Below are 23,057 nucleotides of genomic sequence, written 5' to 3' on the forward strand. Positions count from 1 at the left end.
TACGTGTTATTAAAGAATGTCTCATATAGAGTCTGCGCTTAGCAAACTGACCCCAGATCAGATCACAAAGTACATGAGTGTGTTTGAGATGTTTGATGAAGATGGAAACAGAGACGTCCACCAGAAGAGAACTGTGCCAAATGACCAGAGACCTTAATAAAACTCGCGTGTGACACATGTAAATACATGTAAATGCGTAAATAGATAAATGTAATGCATCATCATAGTGTGCAGTAGGATTCTTCTTCTTAACTGAAACTAAAACTAATAAAACATTTCTGTTCATTGAAATCCAACTAGGCCCACGAGGCACTAAAAGTATTAAAACTAAAAACTAATTGATCTAACAGTAAAACTGGCACAAAACTATTATTCATTTTGCTGTTTAATGAAACTAAAAGGAAAAATAAAGTAAATGATCAAAATAAAATATAAAATCCAATAAACTCTGATACGTTTGACTCAAACAGTGTGTTGTTAAAAGAGATGGAGTGTAAACAGACGCAAAGGTTTTCTAGTGAAACAGTGTTGTTTTTATTTGTTGTTGCTTTAATTCTTTGTGATGTAACTAAAGATAATATATTGACTACACATGTCAGACAGTTAATTTGTGTACAGTTTCAGTGTCTTGTGTTTCATAACATAGACACATAAGAGGATTAAAGAGGATCAGCATTGACACACGATGACCAGCAGGCGGCAGCATCACACAAACACACAACCAGCTGATACACAGCGCCCCGTGCTGTACAAACATCAACACACTCCTATATTCCACCATCAATCTGCAGTCCATTAAAATCACATTATCCATAATCCTCAATCATAATCTTGTGTATTCATATTAAAGCAAAGGATTATTTTAATCGTGGATTATTCATCACACTTAACACAGACGTGTCACAACATTCATGTGTAGCCTACCATAAGTTTGTATGTTTTCTATAAGGGAAAGTCACGTCTATCTGCGAAGGTTCTCTGGGTTTGATGGTTTTATTTAATGAGAAAAGCAAAAAAAAGCTTTTTGATTACCAACTTCATATAGCCTATAAACATCTATACACCAGTGATTTATTACTGTCCAAACAAAATACACTAGAAAGAGCAATGCACTAAAACTCTTTTTACAAAGGAGTCATGACTGTAACGTTTTTAGTAGGTTCTTAATATTTTATAGTTGGCATTGTATTGTGTGTATTTTGGGATTTTTCTAATTGTGTAAATGCACTCCTGAAGGGTGTTATTTAGTAAACATGTGATGTTGTGTTTTGCAGGTATGTGTTGATAAATGCAGGTGAACCTCTGAATGAAAATGAAGCTGAACAGATGATGAAGGGGGCTGATAAAGATGCTGATGGCACAATCGATTATGAAGATAAAACCCAATAATCCTACAGTGTTGTTGTGACATCATTTCGACGACAACAAAGACCCCCCCTCGTCACCCCTCCCATAATCTCATCATCATAATGCAAAAACACTGTCATGATTATCATATAGTAATAAAATAACCCATTATCGTGATAAAATCAACTTGTTTTTATATCAGCATAAGGTTTTAAAAACACAATTAAAACCTCAGAATTGTTTTGCATTAAACTGATGAAAACTCAAGGGAGTGAGAATCATATCACAATGCAACGGATCTGTGTGCTTCTAAAAATATAAATATTCATTGACTTTATGCAAAATAATCTGGTAATATTAAGAGTTTTTTTCAGAATTTGTGGCCACGATGACTGGAGATTCATTTAAAATCAATGAATGAAGACCATGCGAATCATCAACGAGAACAACGATGTTTAAAATCTTTGTTCTTGTAGTTACTGTTTACACATTTACACAGTGTTGTTCACATCTTCACAAACATAAATATAACTTGTCAACACTTCCATTGATCATTTGCGGTAAATGTTGATGTGTTTGTGATCTGTGGACATTATTAATCAGATTCCTCTTGTTTTTAAACAGTACATGACTTACAGTGATGTAGATGTGAGGTATGAAGGGGTTAATATCCCAAGAAAATCTCTTTCCTTCACGCATCCACGTCATCTGCTGCGCTCAACCATCCAATCCAGATCTCATCCCTACTGAGACAGACGGACGGCCACATGAGCCAATCACAGCCTTCCGCTGCCCTAGCTGCCCTACCCTCAGCCAATAGCATCGCGGGGAAGGAGGTGGCGAAGAGCTGGGTTTAGGCAGCATCTCTTCACTGTACATCTGCTGCTTTTGTCTTCTACGTGAAATAAAATGAGGCGAAAGATCAGAAGGAAGGACAGAAGAGAAGCATCGGGACGTGTGATGTGTCATCTGTAGAGATCCAGAACATTTCATTATTCAGCTCTGTGGACTGAAGGAGGAGAGAGAGACATTCCTTCTGCTGTGGCGGTATATCTCGATAATGATCAGGTGAGAATAATTATCAACTGTCTGTGTGTCATCGATAAACAAAAACACCTTTCAGACGGGAAAGAACCTCGTTTGACACACATTCTAAACAGAAGCATTTTCTCACGCTTACAGTACTGTGTCAAGCTTTGTCTGTTGGTGATCTCTGATTGGTGGATCCTGGAATGTTCGGATTGGTTGAGGGGACTAACATGTTCTTAATTAAGAGTGCGGACACACGCACGCACGCACGCACACACACACACACACACACACACTCTTTCTCACTCACTCACTCACTCACACACACGCACACACGCACACACACTCTCTCAAACACACAAACACACTCACTTACACACACACACTCTCTCAAACACACACGCACTCTCTTTCTCACTCACTCACTCACTCACTCACTCACTCACTCACTCACTCACTCACTCACTCACTCACTCACACACACACACTCATACACACACACACACACACACACTCTCTGTCACACACACGCACTCTCTTTCTCACTCACTCACTCACTCACTCACTCACTCACTCACTCACTCACGCACACACACACACACACACACGCACATATACACACGCACACACACACACTCATACACACACGCACTCATACACAGACACTCTCTATCACACACACACACTCTCTTTCTCACTCACTCACTCACTCACTCACTCACTCACTCACACTCTCTCAAACACACGCGTACACACAGACACACACACACACACACTCTCTCAAACACACTCGCTTACACACACACACACACACTCTCTCAAACACACGCACACACACACACACACTCACTTACACACACACACACACACACTCTCTGTCACACACACGCACTCTCTTTCTCACTCACTCACTCACACACCCACACACACACACTCTCTCAAACACACACACGCACACACACACACACACACACACTCTCTCAAACACACACACGCACACACACACACACACACACACTCTCTCAAACACACACGCACGCACGCACACACAGACACTCTCTATCACACACACACACTCTGTGTCACACACACACACTCTCTTTCTTTCTCACTCACTCACTCACTCACTCACTCACACACACACACTCACTCACTCACTCACACACACACACACACTCTCTCAAACACACACACACACTCACTACACACACACTCTCTCAGTCACACACACAGCACTCACTTACACACACACTCTCTGTCACACACTGCACTCTCTTCTCACTCACTCACTCACTCACTCACTCAGACACACACACACACACACACAGTCTCTCACATACGCACACACACGCACACACACACACACAGACACACACATACACTCTCATACACACGCACACACACACACACAGTCTCTCACATACGCACACACACACAGACACACACACACACACACACACTCTCTCAAACACACACACACACACACATACACACAGAGAGAGAGAGAAATGTTTATGTTTGCATGTGCGTGTGTGGTCCATCATCACTTCAAATCATGTCACCTAAAATCTAAATAATGCACTTATGTAAGTCCATATAGGTCAAAACATTCAAGCGGAGAACAATGGTACAACAAACACAGTTTAAATATTTTAATAAGCGCCGTCAAACAATTCATCACATTCAGAATAAAAGTTTGTGTGAACAGGATTTATGTCTGTGAACTGTGCATATACATTTAGTATTTATAAACACATACATGTACAAGCTACATATTTAGGAAATATTTACATTTGTATTTATTTCTAATTTTAATGACATATAAATGCGTATACTTTTTTAATTCAATATATGCATGTATGTGTATGTGTTTATGAATACAAATGAGTATGCACAGTACAAGCACATATATGATGTAAACACAAACATTTATTCTGATGTGATTGATCTTTTAACAGCTCTAATTGAAACATATTTATATAAAAATAAATGAGTGTGTGAACACACAGATGGTCTGTAGTACAAACAGAAAGAGAGAAACACATATCTGTGTACATGTGTGTTTTCATCTCTGTGTTTCTGGGTACTTGTGTTCCTGTGTACAGTATCTCACACACACACACACACACACACACACACAACACAACACACTACTGTTGTCTGCTTATAGCCACATCCGCCAAAAACAGCCACTGCTACATACAGGGATAAGAGAGAGAGAGAGATGGCAACGGCAACACATGACGAAACGCGCACACACACGCTTACACACAAGCACATGCACGCACAAAACACACACACACAGTGAAATGTATGAATGTGATGAAAATGTGGGCACCAGCTCATCCTTCACATGAAACATTTGTTGAAATGTTTGGAGCGTCACAGAAGAAAGTTGATGTTGTGTAAGTCGATGATGACACAATGAAGCATTCCTTCAACTGCGACACAAATACTGATGAATGGGAGCGAGTTTGTGGTTTTCATTCACATCCACCAACAGTAACGTCTCACATCCTCTATTTAAAACTTCACAATGCCTTCCTGCCCCCACATCCACACACATCCACACACACGCACAACACATGCACACAAATCCTAACTGTTGTTTTGTGGAAGGAAGTTTGCGGTTTGCCAACAGCATCTCGACGGTGCACACATCCATACGTTGTCCATAGTGTTCTCGCTCATCCACACACACAATCATAATCACGACGTGTTACATTCACATGATTTACACGTGACATTAATGACATGTGAGCTCAGATGTGTTAATCCTGATTAATCGCATCCAAAATAAAAGTTTGTGTTAATGTCATTCATTTCGGTGTACTGTGCATATTTATTTTGTTATTAATGAACACATACACATAAATGCATTTATTTAAGAAAAATATAACAATTAATAAACGTTTATTTCAAATTTTATTTAATTAATTAATTAAATATTTCTTAAGTATATAGACAAGTATGTGTATGTTTTGTGTTTATAAATACAAACTGTACACAGATACGTTTACATAATGTAAACACAAACTTTTATTCTGGATTGATCGCAATTTATCGTTAAGCAATCCCAGAATGCATTGCCGACAAACTCCGTCCGCGTTCATTCAATATCAGTTAGTTGCGAATGACTTCGATTTCATTCACAAGCGTGTGCTTGTTTTGTTCAGGAGTGGACACATCACAGACCATAATGTTTGAGGTGCGGAAGGCTTGACATCACTCACCTCCCGACGGAACCATGACAACGGTCAAACCAGACCTGTTCACTTCACCTCAAACGCTGAGCCCATTCCCCGCTCTCCCCCTCACCACCTTCATTCCCATCCTCAGCACTTCTGTAGAACCTCCAACCCAAGCGGAGAACGTTACGTCCAGAACCAATGAGACGGGCCTGAACTCCACAAAGCTGCCCACGGCATCAGTGGAAGGTGCTGGGATGGGCGTGGTCCTCGTACCCTTTGGCATCATCACGGTCATCGGACTCGCTGTCGTCATGGTGAGCACATGATGATTCTGTAACTCATTCTTAATGTATTCCTGTGTTTAACTCGGGTCATCTTCACAGCTTCACGTCCATGTAGTTTAGTCGTCGTCTGAGCGTGTAACACTTTATTCTCTTCAACAGCTTCTGTACATCCGGAAGAAGAAGAGGTAAGATATTCACAGATCTCTTAAACCAACGTCATCTTATCAAGAAGTCTATTGAACTTCAAGGAGAAGTTAAAAAATAATGTTCATGATGATTTCCTCACCCTCATGTCATCCAAGATGTTTCTGTCTTCTGTTCTTTTCCACTAAAGAAACAAACACAGAAACATCTTGGATGACATGAGGGTGAGGGAATCATCATGAACATTTATTTTGTAAGTGAACTTCTCCTTTCATCGCTGACCCTCTGAAGATGAAGTTCTTGATGAGGTTCTAGTATCTGGATCATTGCGTTGAGTGTGAGATGATTGGTTACAGGCTGGAGAAACTCAGACATCAGCTCATGCCCATGTATAACTTTGATCCGGCTGAAGAACAGGACGATCTGGAACAAGAGCTGTTGGACCACGGCCGAGACGGAAGCCCAGCTGGACCAAACTCTAAAGTAAGTTTATGACATCAAGTCACATGACAAACATGATTTACAGCCGAGAAAACGTTCATTACTGATTCTGAAATCAAATGTTGTAGAAATATGGTATTTCAGTTTTTGGTGAAATGAAATCTATGAGGTACAGAAGCGATAATGCTTGTATAATTAAGCAAATTAAAGGGATGCTTCACCCAAAAATGAATTCATGAATTATTCACTCTCTAGTTGTTCCAAACCTGTGAAAATTCCTTTGTTTGGTTGAACACAGAGAAAGACATTTTTACAAACTGTCCTACATTCTTCAAAATATCCTCTTTCGTGTTCAACAGAACAATTTTTGTTTAATTTTTCCTACTATGGAACTCAATGGGGTCCAAGAACTGTTTGGTTACAAGCATTCTTCCAAATATCTTTCTCTGTGTTCATCGGAATAAAGACATTTAGACAGATTTGGAGCAACTCGAAGGTGAGTAAATGATGACAGAATTTTCATTTTTGGGTAAACTGTCCCTTTAAATTTTAAATCTGCATCGTCTGTAATATAATGATGTTTAAAATGTAAAAATTGCTTTTTACACTCACACAGATGTTGTAACAGAATAGGCACAGATGTATGTCATTCACTGCAGAACACCACAGACTCACTAACTAAACTAGATGTACATCTAAACACTGTCTGACGTCTTTCTGTGAATTGTTGCACTTGTGTGCAGTCTTTCTTCTCTGAATGATTCATATTTTGTTTTTACATACTGTAAATGCACACCAGTGTTGGGTAAGTTACTCAGAAAAAGTAATGAATTACTTGTTATTAATGACATATTCAATAGTGTAATTAGATGACTTACAAATGACTCTCTTCAAAAAGTATTAAATGGCTCATTTCTTTCCAACCTTGATTAGAATTGATTCAAGGACAGACATGAAACGGCTTATTTAATTCTTTCAAATAAATAATATAAACTACATAAAGTAGGTTTATAAACAGACAAAGTATACAAATGTGAGAATTGTACATTAAAGCACAGATTTTAAAGTTCGACTTTGAAATTTGATGACGATTCCAATAATGCACACACATATATTACACACAGTATTTAGTTGAATTACATAAGAAGTAACTGTTATCAAATTACAGAAAAAATTAGAGTAATCCCTTCAGAGGAAAATCTATTTATTTACAGTAACTATTTACTTAGTAACTAGTTACACCCCACACAAGGTTAAGACACTTTTGGGGTCACCAGCATATTAAAATATGATTAAATAAATAAATGATATATTGATAGCGTGAGCGATGAGTTTGTGTTCTCTCTCCCCAGACTCTGAGCACAAGTCAAGGTACGACACAGAAACCCAGTCGACTGGTCTTTACAGATGTGACCGATGCCATAAACGCATGACAGAACCTCGGATGAAACCTACAGTTGTTCCAGGAATCATGTTTAGATTGACATCAAGACACCGGACAGAAAGTGTGTCTAAAGAAACCTGAAGCTGTCCGAGCGTTCTTTTCCCAGCACTGTACAAGAAACCTTCAACGGTTTCACTCATCACGACAGTTCTGAAAACACTCATGATTCATTATTACACTGCAACTGTACACACCGCTCGTTTGTGTGTCGTTTATTCATCCATGGACGAATCTTCTTTTCTTAAGAACCGCATGTTCACAATCTTCCCACGATGACAATGTAGACTTTTAAATCAAAAGTTGTTATGATGTCAGATGTAAATGATATAAAGATCTTCCGTTTGCTCGCAAACTCAAAAGAGAACTGAAAATGGTGAGTCAGTTCATCTGCTTTATAAGACAGCAGTCTATGTTTGAATGAGATCGCTTGTTTCCCAAATCAGAAGTTTCTAATTTTTATGACAATGAAGGAGGAAATAAAGATATATTTAAATTATGGCAAGCATGTGTGTGTGTTATATTCTCCAAACAGCAACAGTAACTAAGGACAAAATGCTGAATAAAAAAGTCACTTTATTCTGATGATAGACATCAGTACTGACCAATAAGAGAAGACTGTTACCTGAGTCTCTGTTCATGAGGTACGTTTTCAGACGTTTACAGTAAAACTGGCTCAACATGTCACAATCCGTGCATCAAAATTTGGCAGTTTCATTTAAATACAAGACTTCAAATCAACTTTGTATTTCCAGGAGAACCCTAGAAAGTGACATTTGTCTGATGAATTAAAACACACAAATACAATAACAAACTGAAATGATCCACAAACAACAGAGACTGAGGTCTCTGCAATTGAGGTACGACATTTCACCGTCTTCATGTTGTAAAATCATTTCTTACGTTTGGTCGGTTTGCATAACAACATAGTCAAGAATTTGTTTGGATCCATTTATCCTTCTGTAAACATTAAACTTCAACGATAAAACGTACACAAACAAGACAAAAATCACGTTAGGAAGGTAGAAGGTCAAGCTTTGCTCATTGATGTCCTGAGAAGTCGTGAAACCATTTCTCATATAGTTTTGATGTCTTCGGTTGCGCTGTGTAAACTAGCCGTGTCATTCATAAAGTACTGATTCTTTTCTAATCATATATTATGGGATGTATTTCTGCACTGGGGGATCTGTGACGTCAGGGTGTTCAGCATTAACAGTACGCAGCTTTAAACGTAACGAAACATACGTGTGAGATGAGTTCAATCGACAAACAAACATGATGAATATTCAGCTATTTCAATTTTGTCTCTCCACGACAATCAAAAGGTGGAGATTGTGAAGAGCAATGAGATCAGAATGCGGTTCAAGCGGACAATGAACTGGGTTTTTCTTCCAGGTTCACAAATACGTCATCGTGATGGTCAGTGCAGGAGCTTACAGCCGTGAAAGTCGTTTTTCAGGGTCACATCAGATGGAGCCGAGACATCGTCCTCCACGCCGTACGGAATTATTCTGTGAGGTAGTTTTAAACACTCTCCTGCGGTGGTGAAGGAGAAGGCGGAGTCTGAGTGACCGGATCTTCTGATGACTCCGCCCCTTTCACATCAGGATCAGAAGACTGGTGCAGAGCAAAGAGAACACATGAGGAGTCTGCGTGTGTGTGACAGTTGATACAGGAAACATGTAAATGTATGGAGCCGTGTTGAGTCACTCGACTCTTCTGAGATTAGCGTGAGCAACAGGGAGATTTTGTGAAAGTTTCTAAAGTCATGACTGTGTTTCAATTTTTAGACTTTATCAGGTGTCGTGTCAAACTGGAGAGCACTGTTCTCATGCAATGATGCTCGTTTTGTGTAATACAGACGAATGATTGTTGGTTTCTGTTCTTGAATATAAAAAACTGCATTTTCACTGACCTGCTTTTCCTCCAGAGGAGCCGTTTTCTGTGGCTGCGAATGAAACGCACACAAACTCAAAAACCACAAACTTGCCAGAATTCAACTTTGCGACACTGCACGTGTGTATTTCATGTAACCTGAGGAAGAAGAACATTGCACATGATTCTCACCCATTTTCGTGGTCTTCCTCGAGGTCTCCTCTCTCCTGTCGGCTCTACCTACACACAAAACACAATAAGAGAGTTGACCTGAAGAAAACACTGAAGTGTGAAGAAGACGACGTGTGATCTTACCCTTGCTGTGACACGCTGGCCTTTATTTTTACTGCCCTTTGGTCGTCCTCTCGGGCGTCTGGGAGCAGAAGCTTCCTCAGATTCCTGACAGATTGAAGATTTTACTACATGAGATGTGCATGTGTGTATGTGTGAGTTCAGAACACGTGTGTCTCTGACCTGTGGTGGTTTGCGAGGTCTTCCTCTGCTGCGTTTGGGAACCGGTGACTCCGCGTGACTCGCTTCGGTCTCCTCCACATCCATCCTGATCCCAGAACAGCATTAATAATATCTTAATATAAATCCTGATATGTGCACTTCACATCTTTAACTCAACACAAATGATTGAACAACTTTATCATAAATATAATAAACGTTCATTCAACACAATGAGGTCTTTCATTATTTATATTTGAACAAAATCATCTCTCTTTATAAACTCTCGATCCGTCACGATGTTGTGATGAGAGAATTTCTTCCTCTACACAAACTTCATTTCCACGTGTCGTCGGTCACTTCAAACACATCACACCTGATGTGTCATTATATATGGTTTTAATAAGTTCTTTCTAACTGTATATTTTCTGAACCTGCCCGTGAGCTGTGATCTGTGGAGCTGGATCTGAGCATCTATTTAAAAGCAGAAAAAGCTTGAAAAGTTTAATAAAATGTCAGCATCAGAAGTCTTCGTGTGTGTTTTCAGCGCGTTACGATCTTTATTCTCCATATGGTCACATTCTTCACATATTTTCAGATCTACAGTAGAATGTAACTGGTGCTCGTGAACAACAGACAGTAAACATGCTCTGCGGTGGCCTGAGGATGTAAACACAGCCCTTAGCAACATTAAAACAACCAGAAAGAAAATATTAGGATGATGCTCGGAGAAAAATATCATATTTACTGAAATGAAATGCATGACAGCGTGTCAATATTATGTCCGTGAATTTCATTCCGTATCCTGTCAAAACTATTAAAGCACAAGTGTGCGGCATCCTTTAAAATATACAGAATTTGTATAAACCGATGGTTTTTTTTTTTTTTTAGTTTCTAGTACCCCACTTAAATGTAAATATCACACCTGCAAAATATTCACTTTGATTATTTTCCAACAATAAACACAACACAACTTTTACATGAAAAACATTACAAGACGCGTTTTACCTTTACTCGCGTTCTCTCGCACCGCCGTCGCGTGCACTATTATATAAAAACGCGTTTATATACATCAACATTTGACATCACAGCCCGCCCCGCCGACCCCGCCCATTTACGCAACAGCGCGCGTCATTCACCCAAACGCGCTTCAATTCCTGTCATCGCATTTCTGCCGCTTCGAGAAAGAGCGCGACGCGTACAACATTCGGTTTTGCTTCATCGCGTTCATCCTGCAGAAGAAGCGTTATGAAGCGTTATGGGTCGTTATGAAGCGTCGTTATGAAGCGTTATGGGTCGTTATGAAGCGTTATGGGTCGTCGCGCTCTTCACACTGGACATCACTGAGAGTTACATTACACCGGAAGTGCTGAAGTTGCTTGCAGCGCCCGCCATTTGGGACCCGTCAAAAGCGACCCACAACACATGAGAACGGGACGCTGCCGTTTTTTGGATTAGCACAATCACCTAATCAGTTTTCAAGGATTTACAATCTACGTGAAGATATAACACGTTTAAAATTCAGTTACTTTTATATAGTCAGAAGTTTTGAAGTAATGGTCACAATAGATTTTCTGTTGACTAGGTTTGTCCCGTTACCACAGCGACGCGGCCGAAAGTGTCGGGTGCGCGCACAGCTACAACAAGCGCAAGAAATGAGTAGTGAGGGATTTGCTCTTTTCATATTTCGCGAAAACAAAATTAGTCATTTACAGAAGAATTAGCAAGCGCTCGTGTCCAAGTAGTATTGCGTGTGTGTTTCTGGACTATAGTGTCATGAATGCAATGTCACATGTAATATTTCAGATATTTTATTCATCATAACACAACTGTAATTGTACAAAACGGCTCAGGTGTTCATGTCAGCGGTTTGTTGTGAATTTTTAACTACATGCTAAACAAAAGCAAACACAAACAGACACACAGTTTGTAAGTAAAATCCTTTCAACTCAGGATGATATAAAAATGCTTACACAGTCTTTTAAAACACACTTTTCAGTACAATACATCGCAGCAAAGTCTCTGTAGCTGAGTTGTTTTCATATATAGAAGAGGAATTAATTGTTTGTGAAGGTCACGTGAGATATTAGAGGTGAATTACGCCATCTCCATGACCTTCTTTATCCAATCCACATAAATAGACACACGAATGAAGATGTTTGGCTGTCCGGGATGTCCACAGCGGCGCATGGGTATAATAACCCCCTCAAGAACCCAACAGTCGCTGTTCTGACACACCAGAGGACCGCCGTAATCTCTCTGAAGAACAAAACACATCTTCTTACAACACCTGCATCAACATGAACAATTTACTCATTTCACAATCCACACACCCATCTGCTGCAAAAGCAGAATGAAAACGCAGACAGAAAGCGCTATGCAAATGACTCGTCTCAAACAAGATTTCAACACTTTCGAGAGAAAGTTTTGCAACATCTGCAGTGTCAGGCGCTTTGCTGTCTAACGGTCATCACATGAATTTACTTCAAATCAACTACAGGTCTACACTTTCAGTTTAAACAACTGCTAACAAACATTGTTCGATACCGAAGCCACATTTTCTAAACTCTTCACACATTTAGCCAAACAGACGTCTGTGTAGTCCAAACTGAATCCGTTTTTATTGCTTTCAGACGAAATGCATTTAGTGACCACATTTTATCACAAATACTCTTGTCATTCATACTCCAACACACGCTGCTTTCAAAATGGTTAAAAAACACATCCAAACACAACGATGACAAATTCCTGCAGTAATTATTTTAAATATATTTTACATATATATTTTGTTTTAGAACATGTTAGCAGAAAATTTTATAAAAGGTGTTTTTTTTCTGAAAAGTTTATGAGCACCATTTACATGACTAGATGACTTTACTGTACATGAATGAGTGTGGAGTGAGAAGACATTTCACCGTTGGATTAGATGTTCACACTGTATTTTTAAAGATGCTTTGCCAGAGAAACATCAGATATGATGAGGCAGAGAGAGAGTGAGTGAGTGTGTATGAGAGAGAGAGAGTGAGAAAGAGTGTGTGTGTATGTGTGTGAGAGAGAGATAGAGAACGAGAAAGCGAGAGTGAGAGAGAGAGAACGAGAGAGAGAGACTAGAACGCTCACAGTAAATTATAAGGAATGAACAACTACACCTGTTGTTGTGTTTAATTATCTTCTCTTAGTTTTTTACTGTAATTATCATTGCAGCCCTGGAATTTCTATACTATACTACTACTTCTTTTACTATATGCACAACATTTCAGATTCAATTTCCTTATAGTACAGTCAATAAAGTGAAAAGTTATTATTTCATTCAAAATACTGATTCATTCAAACTTAAGAAAAAGTGAATAATTGATGTAATGCTCCTTGTTGTTTTTATGTCAGTGAGTTATGAATGAAATGTTTGTTGAAATGTTGTTATTTTGAGACATATATGAAGTGTTTTGTTGGTCTGAGTGAGTTTTGGAGGTGAGATGAACTGTTTGTCCATGTTTTGAAAATGTGGCCTCAGTATTGAACAATGCTTGTTAGCGGTTGAAAAAAACTATAAAAAATAGTTCAATTAGTTGCAGTATTTAGATTGTGGTTACTTTAGTGTGCACATGTTTTCATGATGTGTTTGTGGGTACAGTATATTCTCACCTCACAGGCACCGACTCCGGCCTGAAAGGGCATAGTGCACATCTCATTCTCTCTGACACGACCTCTGAAATACTTATTACATTCTATATTGCTCAACACAGGCATCTGAGCCACATTCAGCACAGTCTCGTCTGCCGTTCCTGATAAGTGACAAAGAAAAGAAAACGTTAGATGTTGTGAAACTGTTTCCATCACAGTTGAGAGTGTGTGAGGTACAGTGATGTTGTTATGGTGTTGTGTATATTCAGTGTCGGTGGTAATAGTGTGTTATCATGTTACCTTTCGACTCTCCCCAGCCTGCGATTTCACAGGTGGTTCCCTCTGGAACGATGTAGCGCTCGGGCGGAAGACAAATCTGAGACACACGCTCATTAAACTGTGCAGGACTGAAGGAGAGAGAGAGAGTCTCCATCATGATGGGATGTTTTAATCGTGGTACAGAATGATTGATGGATGTTGATATGTCACACTGTTTACACCGGTTAGTGTTATTAATTCAAACAAGCACAGTTTTACCATAGTACACCTCAATGACTGATTTAATGAAGTGTAATGCTGCTGGTTTGTGTGCCTGTGTGTATGTTTGTGTGTTTTTGCATGTGCGTGTGCGTTTGCGTGTGTTCCTGCGTATTTGAGTTTGTGTGTTTACATGTGTGTGTGTGTGTGTGTGCCTGTGTATGTGAGTTTGTGTGTGTTTGTTTGTGTGTGTACGTGTGTGTGTGTGTGCCTGTTTATGTAATTTTGTGTGAGTTGGTTTGTGTCTTTGTTGTGTGTGTGTTTGTTTGTGTGTGTTTGCGTGTGTGCCTGTTTATGTGAGTTTGTTTGTATTGTGTTTGCCTGCGTGCATTTGTTTGACTGTGTGTGTGATTGTTTGTTGTGTGTGTGTTTGAGCGTGTGTGTGTGCATGTGCGTGTGTTTGTATGTGCATGTTGGTTTTTGTGTGTTTTTACCTGTCTAACTGCAGCATGACCAGATGAGATTCAGAGGGGCCGCAGACGATCTTCGTGAGACCAATGGTTTGTCTGTCCGCATCTCCTTCAATTGGATCCCGGAACAATGTGCCCATCATAGCCGTGTATCCCGTGAGATCCACATAACTGCACACACACACACGCACACACACACACTTGTTTGTAATGATGTATATTGAAGGGCTAGCGTAAGAAAACAGTCAACATAAATTTACCAGGAAGAGAAGCACTGTTTAGTGCTGATGACCCACTGAGAGTTCACCAGAGAACCTCCACAGAAATGATTCCCTTTCCTGAACACACACACACAGGTAGAGAGAGAGCAGATAAACCTTTAGATAAACCTGTCTGTGTGTGTGAGACGTGATGATAAAGACACACACAGACTGACCGATCTCTGAGGCTGACCGTCCACGGAGAGTTTCCTGGTGTGCCGCCCACTATTCTCAACATGGATTTGGCCAAGCGGTCTTCTCGCTTTCCACACTCATTGAACACAACCTCCGCTGTATACACACACACATATTAGACAACACACACACACATCATCATACAGATCAAGCGGTGTGTGTGTGATGTACCTGTGGGTCCAATGATTGGCACTTTCTCTCCAGCTGTTGAAATGAAAACAAACACTGAGACGTGATAAAGACTCTGTGGATGTTCCTCATATTTTCGGTTCATGATTTGATGAGAAATGTAGAAAGTTCACCACACTGCTTGATGGCACAGTAGTCAAACTCTGTTTTGGGATCAGTGGTGTAACACCAGGGCCCGTGATGATCTCCGTCAGGATTCCTGCAGTAGTTCTCTGTCAGATTGGCCTCTGGATGTGTTTTGGGGTTTATCCTGTAGATCCACATTAACACCAACACATCGCACATCAGTGAATCTTTCAGAGACAAATATTTTATCTTTATTTTGACACAGTTTTAGCTCACTTCTCAATGTTTGTGAGGGATGTATGAGTATTGGTTGTGTTTTTCTTTCTTACTTGGTTTTGTGAGGTGTGTTGATGCTCCATTTCTGGCACAGAATGCCTTTACGTGTCTTGCGGACGACACCTCTGTAGTTTTTGCCAATTTCATTGTAGCAATCTGGACGCATGTTAGAAAAGACAACAACTCAGTCATCTGACGGTCTGAATAAAATAGGCTAATGATAAGTCAAAGTTCCGTTGATGAATTGAATCAGTAGACTAATTGAATCAGAAGATGGTATGAATCAGGGGATGAGTTCAATCAGTATATAGAATGAATCAGTAGAATAATTGTATCAGAAGATGGAATGAATCAGGGGATGATTTGAATCAGAGATTAATTAAGTAATGTGATGAATTGAATCAGTAGATAAAATGAATAAAGTGATGAATTGAATCAGTAGATAAATTGAATCAGTAGATGGAATAAAACAGCAGATGAATTGAATCAGTAGTTGGAATGAATCAGTAGATTGAATGAATCAGTAGATTGAATGAATCAGTAGATGGAATGAATCAGTAGATTGAATGAATCAGTAGATTGAATGAATCAGTAGATGGAATGAATCAGTAGATGGAATAAATCAGTAGATGGAATGAATCAGTAGATTGAATGAATCAGGGGATGATTTGAATCAGCTGATGGAATGAATCAGTACATACATTGAATTGGAGATTAATTAAATAATGTGATGAATTGAATAAGTAAATTGATTGAATAATGTGATGAATTGAATCAGTAGATAAAATTAATAAAGTGATGAATTGAATCAGTAGATCGAATGAATCAGTAGATTAATTGAATCAGTAGATGGAATGAACCAGTAGATGGAATGAACCAGTAGATGGAATGAACCAGTAGATGGAATGAATCAGTAGATGGAATGAACCAGTAGATGGAATGAATCAGTAGGAGGAATGAATCAGCAGATGGAATGAATTAGTAGATGGAATGAATCAGCAGATGGAATGAATCAGTAGATGGAATGAATCAGTAGATGGAATGAATCAGTAGATTGAATGAATCAGTAGATTGAATGAATCAGTAGATGGAATGAATCAGTAGATGGAATAAATCAGTAGATGGAATGAATCAGTAGATGGAATGAATCAGTAGATGGAATGAATCAGTAGATGGAATGAATCAGGGGATGATTTGAATCAGCTGATGGAATGAATTAGTAGATGGAATGAATCAGCAGATGGAATGAATCAGTAGATGGAATGAATCATTAGATGGTGAGTCTGTACCTTCAGCTTCGATGTCATCAGCACAGCGTTTGATCTGCAGACAGAGAGCCGTTCTCATCTCAGACAGAGACGTGAAACACCATGGAGCTTCTGAACCATCAGGATTACGACAGTAATTCTCGTCCAGACCTCTGAAACGTGTGAAAACACATCAAATTTGAATCACATGAAGACGGTATATTAGAGAAGAGAAAGTGACAGGCACTGACTCACTTGCACTCGTAGGTTTTGGGGTAAAACGGATGCTCGTGAGGTTTCTGAGCGTCCCAGCGCTGACACTGAATCCCTGAGGTGGTTTCATTGACTTTACCTCTGTAATCTTCACCACGACCCCGAAAACAGTTTGTGGTGTAGCTGTAGCGAACCCGACGCTTCAGAGATTCTGCTGGAGAGAAGATCACAGGTGACGAGACAGAACTGTTTATAATCCCAATGAAAGAATACGTTTTTAATGTTGTGCTGTGAGATGAAAAAGGATCTGACAAGACTGTTCTCAAACGACAGATGTGTTCATGATAATGGTGACATGTGTCCTACATGTGTGTGTGTATACAGAACCAGTAGTGACTGAAATGCACGCAGTGTTTAACAGAAAGTTTATTTCTGTGAGAAGTTATCAAGCTTGTGCATCTGTTGTGTTCTGAAGTTGTCTTTCTGTCGAGATGTGTTTAAACTGAAACTCTCTTCATCTTTAATGTTTTGAGATGTTTGAAGGACTCACGACACTTGCGTATGTCACAGCTCTCTCTCTCCACCGCTGGATCAGTGGTGTAACACCAGGGTACTGGAGACGCGTCAGGGTTACGACAGTAATTATCATCCAGACTCTTATCAGGGTATCTGCTCATACAAACATCATGTTTACATCACATCAGAGTTCAGAAAGCTTCAGTAGACACACACACACACACACACACTGAAGCAAACACAGATTAGAGCACACACTCTGAAGCATACACACACATTAAAGCACACACACACTTACTCGCTCACACACACACACACACACACACACACACTGAAGCAAACACAGATTAGAGCACACACACACACACACACACACTGAAGCAAACACAGATTAGAGCACACACACACACACACTCTGAAGCATACACACACATTAAAGCAGACACACACTTACTCGCTCACACACACACACACAGTGAATCACACATGCACTTACTCTCTAATACACACACTGAAACACATACGCACTTACTTGTGCACAGACACTGAAGCACACACACACACTTACTCGCTCACACACACACACGCACTTGCTCGTGCACACACACACACACTGAAGGAAACATACGCAAACATGAAATGAGTTTTGTATTGTGTAGATACTTCTCTGGCTGATAGATGTGTTGATGTGGAAACTGTTGGTCCCATCTCTGACACTCTTTACTGCTCACTGTGTGATCCACCTGACCTCTGTAATCTTCTCCATTACACGTGAAGCAGACGTCTAACACACACACACAGACACACACACACGTGTAGATGATAACAGTGCAGCTTTAAAGACTCTTTAAGATTAATTGTCAAATACTTTCATCAGAGAGAGAATTCATCGGTGGTTTGATTGTAAACACAGTGACTCTCTTTCAGAACATTGATTTGTTTGTTTAACCTGTCAAACCTCTGGCTCAGTGTCATGAGTTTAGGACGGGGGCGATGTTTGTGTTTGTGGACAGAAACGACACATCATCATTAAAGTCATTCAGAGATGAATTTGTTGAAATATCTCTACCATCTTTACACTTTGGAATGTCACAACTCTCAAATCTGCGTTCAGGATCTGTGGTGTAACACCAGGGGCCGATTTGATCCCCGTCTGGATTCCGACAGAAGTTCAGCTCAAGACCGTTGGTGGGAGACGGAGTAAATCTGTTCAAAACATTAAGAGCACCAAACAGTAAAAAACTAAATCATATACAAAAATCATGCCATACCGTACAACACCATAATCATACAATATTACACCACACCTTACACTATATCATATCATATCATATCAAATCAAACACACACTATTCCATTATCATATATCATATCACTTTGTATCACAGCGCATTACATCTTTCATATAATAACATTACATACCGTACCGCGCAGTATCATATCACAACGCATCCTATCGCATCATTAAAAGCAGAGTGATAATCTTGAACAGATGCCCCTTAAAAACCTTACTGCGCATGCGGACTTTTGTGACCCCCACTGAACTTCCGGTACACATTCACAAACAATAGAACGCCTGTAGACTATTTCTGATATCAATAAAAAGAAACCGAGAAGAACCGTTAATTGGTTGAACTTGGCCTTTACACTATTTTGAATTTGGACTGCGATACCAAGCTCGACCGCTAGATGTCAGTGTACCATAAGGTTTCTTTAAATGTGACCGGACCACAGGATCCGTTCAACAAATTGTTTATTTAATACAATTATTATACAGTAAAATAATAATACGAATGAACAAAATGAGATAAAATATAAAGAGTTTTATTAAAGAGTGTTATATTATTAGATACTATCCGAACACAAACCGGAAGTTAACTGGGGGTCAGGCGCACGCGCGTCCAATGGAACGGTCTTTATGTTGTCATTTCATTTTACAGAAGTGAAATAAGTTGCTATTATTATATTAGAATGTATTATATTAAGTAAAACATTTCACGAAAAATAGTTAATTAGGTTTAAAAACTAAGAGATTTAGCCCATGAAAGATTTGAACTAATTCAAAGACATTCAGTGTCGAACAACTTTTGGGACAACTGTATAATAAATCATATAAGTAACAACAACACAAACATACAACACATTTTTAAGAAGTCTCTGTGTGTAGAAAAGTCATTCATGTACCTGTGATCGTGAGGAAATTTTGACCACCACTGTTGACACGTCCGTCTATCTTTAGTCGTCGCCACTTTCCCTCGATAGTCTTCTCCTTGACCAACAATACACTTCCTGACATAAACTGAGTGAAGAACAGAACACATGATGATACACAACACAACACAACACATCTCACAACACAGCTGACAGCATTTCCCTTTAATCTTTCATTCGATTCAGATCCTCTTGATGTTGTGCTATATTTGACATTATAGACGGTTTCATCATAACAACATTAACAAACGTTACTTATGTGACCCCAAAACTTCCGGTACACATTCACAAACACTGCCTGTAGATTATTTCTGATAAAAGAATCCGAGAAGAACCGTTACTTGACTGAACTTGTCTCTCCAATATTTTGAATTTAGACTGCGATACCAGGCTCAACCGCTAGATGTCAGTGTATCTTTCGGTTTCTTTAAATGCGACCGAATGTAATAAAATGAACTTACAACAAAATTCAACGAATCATTTATTTAATACAATTACTATACAGTAAAATAATGAAACAAATGTAATATTTATATAAATTAAATACAAAATATTAGACACTTGCCAAACACAAACCGGAAGTTAACTGGTGGTCAGTTGGTGGTCATGAAACTGTCCATATGTAACACAACTTAATTCATCTTTAAAATGTTGTGAGAAACAAACCTTTCATCTCATAGAGATCGCAGTTGACATTTCTCTTCACATCTCCATTGTCTCCATCACCGACCCACGGCAGATGTTTACACACCACAGACGGACGGAACTCATAATTAAAGGCTCTGAAAGGAGAATTGATTCTGTAAATATTCAATCAGAAGTACATCATTTCATGCAGGACATTATTAAACAAATGACTCTGAAAAAGGAGAAATGAAAAACAGCAATACACCCCTTTCAAATCATCATCGTCACTTTTATTACAGACTGGAAGTCCAATCAAAAAAATGAAAAACAAACAAATGAAATAAAGCACATAAATACATTAAAAGAACTGTACAGAAGTGACCACATAAGAAAGTCAATATATTACAAAAATACAGATATCAATGCCTTCACAGCCTGGACCATGTAGAACTAACCCTTATATATCATTTTACTTTTTGACTCATTTATCCAGATACATGTATACATGAGATACTTTGACCATAAGTGAGCAGAATATAATGGTGTGCAATATGCAATAATATTTCACTTCAACTGAACAGAAACCAAACTAAAGTAAGAGTATGTTACATCATTGGACATTGTCTCTCTGTATCCTCATCATCTGTCAAATGCCCAAGATATTTTACTTTCACACCAACATTACATTCTTATCAGACAGCATGAAAACTGGGAAATTTAAACTCTTTTCCTTCTTTGTTCTTTCAATAGTTATAGTACTCTTGTTAGCATTATATATATAATATCATTCTCAAAGCCATAAAAAGAACATATGTTCAAGAGCTGCTGAAGACCGGCACTGCTGGGACTGAACACAACAAGATCATCTGCACACATGATGTGATTCAGTAAAATATTAGAATTCACTTCTTTTATGTAGTCAATAAATGTGAAAACATCAGAATACTTTAAATGATAAGAGCTCACGGATCAGTCAGCATTATGTTTGGTGGGACAGTGATGATGTGTGTGTGTGTATGAGACCTGCATTCTAGACTCTCAGTGCAGCGTTTTGCACAATCCTCCAAAGTGACGCCTGGCAGAACCTTCAGCCGATCTGCGTTCCAGGACTTCAGAACCAGCTCACGACCCTCAGAACGCTGGAAATCATTCAGAGCACTGCGGTACCCTGATCAACACACACACACACAGATGTTGGGCTTCCATGTTTTATGGGGACATACGACACAATGAATTTTATACTACACAATCTGTTTATCACATTCCCTGCCCTTAACCCTTCCCCTAAACCTCACAGTCACACTAAACCTTCTGCTCTTTTAGATTTTCAAAAACGTTTTTTGATTTATGAGCTTGTTTCCTCATGGGGACCGAAAAATGTCCAGATTTACCAGGTACACACACACTCAGCAGGTCATGTGTGATCTGTGTGTGTGGGCCTTACACAAACATGACCTTTGATTCTGTAAACTGTGTTCTTTTTTAGAAAATTCCCAGTGACACAACACATCTGCACAATGATGCTCACATAACATAACACATCACACCGGCCCACAGCTTTGTAAATCCACACACGTGTTAAACATCAGTACCCTGTTGTATGAACATCTGCATATTCACAGAGACTGAAGAGAAAATCTCATTCTTTGACAAAACTGCACTGTGGAAGTAAATAAATGGCATCAAAATAAACCACAAACATACGCTTTCTGGACAAGAGTGTCATCACAGTTCTTTCATTTGATTGGTCATATTGAAGCTCTGAATCACATACAGTAAGTACTTAAATATCTGCGGAACATTCTCATCTACACACAAAAAACAATAAAAGAATATTTAAAGAATGAATCAATATGAATGCAGATGAAGACATTCTGAAAGTTGATAAATGATATGAGAACATTGATCTTACCATCAACTGCGTCAGTCCAAAACAGCAAAACGGTGAGAAAGAGTAAAATCATGGTATAAGTGCTTCTTTACCCCAACAAACAATCTCACTGAAGGACTTTGAGTCTGTTCGATTGATCACAGGAGAGAGAGAGAGACAGAGACAGAGACAGAGACAGAGAGAGAGAGAGAGAGACAGAGAGAGAGAGAGAGAGAGAGAGAGATAGAGATAGAGATAGAGATAGAGATAGAGATAGAGATAGAGATAGAGATAGAGATAGAGAGAGAGAGAGAGAGAGATAGAGAGAGAGAGAGAGCGAGAGAGAGAGACAGAGAGAGACAGAGAGAGAGATAGAGAGAGAGAGATAGAGAGAGACAGAGAGAGAGAGAGAGAGAGAGAGAGAGATAGAGACAGAGAGAGACAGAGAGAGAGAGAGAGAGAGAGAGAGAGAGAGAGAGAGAGAGAGAGACAGAGACAGAGAGATAGAGAGATAGAGAGAGAGAGAGAGCGAGAGAGCGAGAGAGAGAGACAGAGAGAGAGAGAGAGAGAGAGAGAGAGAGAGAGAGTGTGTGTTTGCTCTGCTGGCCTGACAGAAC

General features: G+C 39.3%; 4 protein-coding genes across 6 annotated transcripts; 2 read left to right on the top strand and 2 right to left on the bottom strand.

Moving 5' to 3' along the window:
- The first annotated feature begins 16 nt into the window (after positions 1-16).
- On the top strand, positions 17-1,768 carry LOC130425024 (calglandulin-like). Its single transcript, XM_056751054.1, has 5 exons — positions 17-133; positions 485-509; positions 950-1,079; positions 1,275-1,373; positions 1,720-1,768. Exons 1-5 carry the CDS (start codon positions 17-19, stop codon positions 1,766-1,768), a joined length of 420 nt encoding a protein of 139 aa, XP_056607032.1.
- A 398-nt stretch (positions 1,769-2,166) lies between these two features.
- On the top strand, positions 2,167-8,376 carry si:ch211-161c3.5 (uncharacterized protein C3orf18 homolog). Of its 2 annotated transcripts, XM_056749953.1 has the most exons (6): positions 2,167-2,415; positions 2,530-2,622; positions 5,553-5,881; positions 6,011-6,036; positions 6,352-6,478; positions 7,789-8,376. In XM_056749953.1, the coding sequence occupies exons 3-6, from the start codon at positions 5,624-5,626 to the stop codon at positions 7,867-7,869; spliced, it is 492 nt and encodes a 163-aa protein (XP_056605931.1). In that variant the 5' UTR covers positions 2,167-2,415; positions 2,530-2,622; positions 5,553-5,623; the 3' UTR covers positions 7,870-8,376. The 2 variants fall into 2 exon arrangements, with proteins under 2 accessions (XP_056605931.1, XP_056605930.1); XM_056749952.1 differs by lacking the exon at positions 2,530-2,622 and having other exon boundaries at positions 2,169-2,415.
- A 60-nt stretch (positions 8,377-8,436) lies between these two features.
- On the bottom strand, positions 8,437-11,862 carry si:ch211-161c3.6 (high mobility group AT-hook 2b). Its single transcript, XM_056749954.1, has 6 exons — positions 11,211-11,862; positions 10,227-10,311; positions 10,068-10,151; positions 9,945-9,992; positions 9,793-9,825; positions 8,437-9,494 (listed from the first exon to the last, which is right to left on the bottom strand). Exons 2-6 carry the CDS (start codon positions 10,308-10,310, stop codon positions 9,402-9,404), a joined length of 342 nt encoding a protein of 113 aa, XP_056605932.1. The 5' UTR covers position 10,311; positions 11,211-11,862; the 3' UTR covers positions 8,437-9,401.
- A 135-nt stretch (positions 11,863-11,997) lies between these two features.
- Positions 11,998-22,641, bottom strand: mst1 (macrophage stimulating 1). Of its 2 annotated transcripts, none has more exons than XM_056749951.1 (18): positions 22,483-22,641; positions 21,594-21,738; positions 20,610-20,725; positions 19,917-20,031; positions 18,802-18,938; positions 18,396-18,516; positions 17,767-17,885; positions 17,259-17,427; positions 17,046-17,176; positions 15,810-15,912; positions 15,528-15,664; positions 15,397-15,429; positions 15,207-15,321; positions 15,031-15,108; positions 14,795-14,941; positions 14,124-14,230; positions 13,845-13,984; positions 11,998-12,461 (listed from the first exon to the last, which is right to left on the bottom strand). In XM_056749951.1, exons 1-18 carry the CDS (start codon positions 22,532-22,534, stop codon positions 12,300-12,302), a joined length of 2,127 nt encoding a protein of 708 aa, XP_056605929.1. In that variant the 5' UTR covers positions 22,535-22,641; the 3' UTR covers positions 11,998-12,299. The 2 variants fall into 2 exon arrangements, with proteins under 2 accessions (XP_056605929.1, XP_056605928.1); XM_056749950.1 differs by having other exon boundaries at positions 17,259-17,430.
- Positions 22,642-23,057: the final 416 nt, after the last annotated feature.

This window comes from Triplophysa dalaica, chromosome 6 (genome assembly GCF_015846415.1).
Source record: "Triplophysa dalaica isolate WHDGS20190420 chromosome 6, ASM1584641v1, whole genome shotgun sequence".
NCBI classification, from domain to species: domain Eukaryota; kingdom Metazoa; phylum Chordata; class Actinopteri; order Cypriniformes; family Nemacheilidae; genus Triplophysa; species Triplophysa dalaica.

Excerpts from the sequence above, each read along its gene's own strand:
- LOC130425024 (XM_056751054.1), top strand. The coding sequence starts at position 17 with ATGTCTCATATAGAGTCTGCGCTTAGCAAACTGACCCCAGATCAGATC. Across the intron at positions 1,080-1,274 it reads TACACCAGTGATTTATTACT|GTATGTGTTGATAAATGCAG; the intron begins GTCCAAACAAAA and ends TGTGTTTTGCAG. Across the intron at positions 1,374-1,719 it reads GATGGCACAATCGATTATGA|AGAATTTGTGGCCACGATGA; the intron begins AGATAAAACCCA and ends AGAGTTTTTTTC.
- si:ch211-161c3.5 (XM_056749953.1), top strand. The coding sequence starts at position 5,624 with ATGACAACGGTCAAACCAGACCTGTTCACTTCACCTCAAACGCTGAGC. Across the intron at positions 5,882-6,010 it reads TCGGACTCGCTGTCGTCATG|CTTCTGTACATCCGGAAGAA; the intron begins GTGAGCACATGA and ends TCTCTTCAACAG. Across the intron at positions 6,037-6,351 it reads TACATCCGGAAGAAGAAGAG|GCTGGAGAAACTCAGACATC; the intron begins GTAAGATATTCA and ends GATTGGTTACAG.
- si:ch211-161c3.6 (XM_056749954.1), bottom strand. The coding sequence starts at position 10,310 with ATGGATGTGGAGGAGACCGAAGCGAGTCACGCGGAGTCACCGGTTCCC. Across the intron at positions 9,826-9,944 it reads GAGGAAGACCACGAAAATGG|CCACAGAAAACGGCTCCTCT; the intron begins GTGAGAATCATG and ends TTTCATTCGCAG. Across the intron at positions 9,495-9,792 it reads CTCCTCTGGAGGAAAAGCAG|TCTTCTGATCCTGATGTGAA; the intron begins GTCAGTGAAAAT and ends GCTCTGCACCAG.
- mst1 (XM_056749950.1), bottom strand. The coding sequence starts at position 22,534 with ATGATTTTACTCTTTCTCACCGTTTTGCTGTTTTGGACTGACGCAGTT. Across the intron at positions 15,430-15,527 it reads CTGTGCCATCAAGCAGTGTG|CTGGAGAGAAAGTGCCAATC; the intron begins GTGAACTTTCTA and ends TCATTTCAACAG. Across the intron at positions 15,322-15,396 it reads GCCAATCATTGGACCCACAG|CGGAGGTTGTGTTCAATGAG; the intron begins GTACATCACACA and ends GTGTGTATACAG.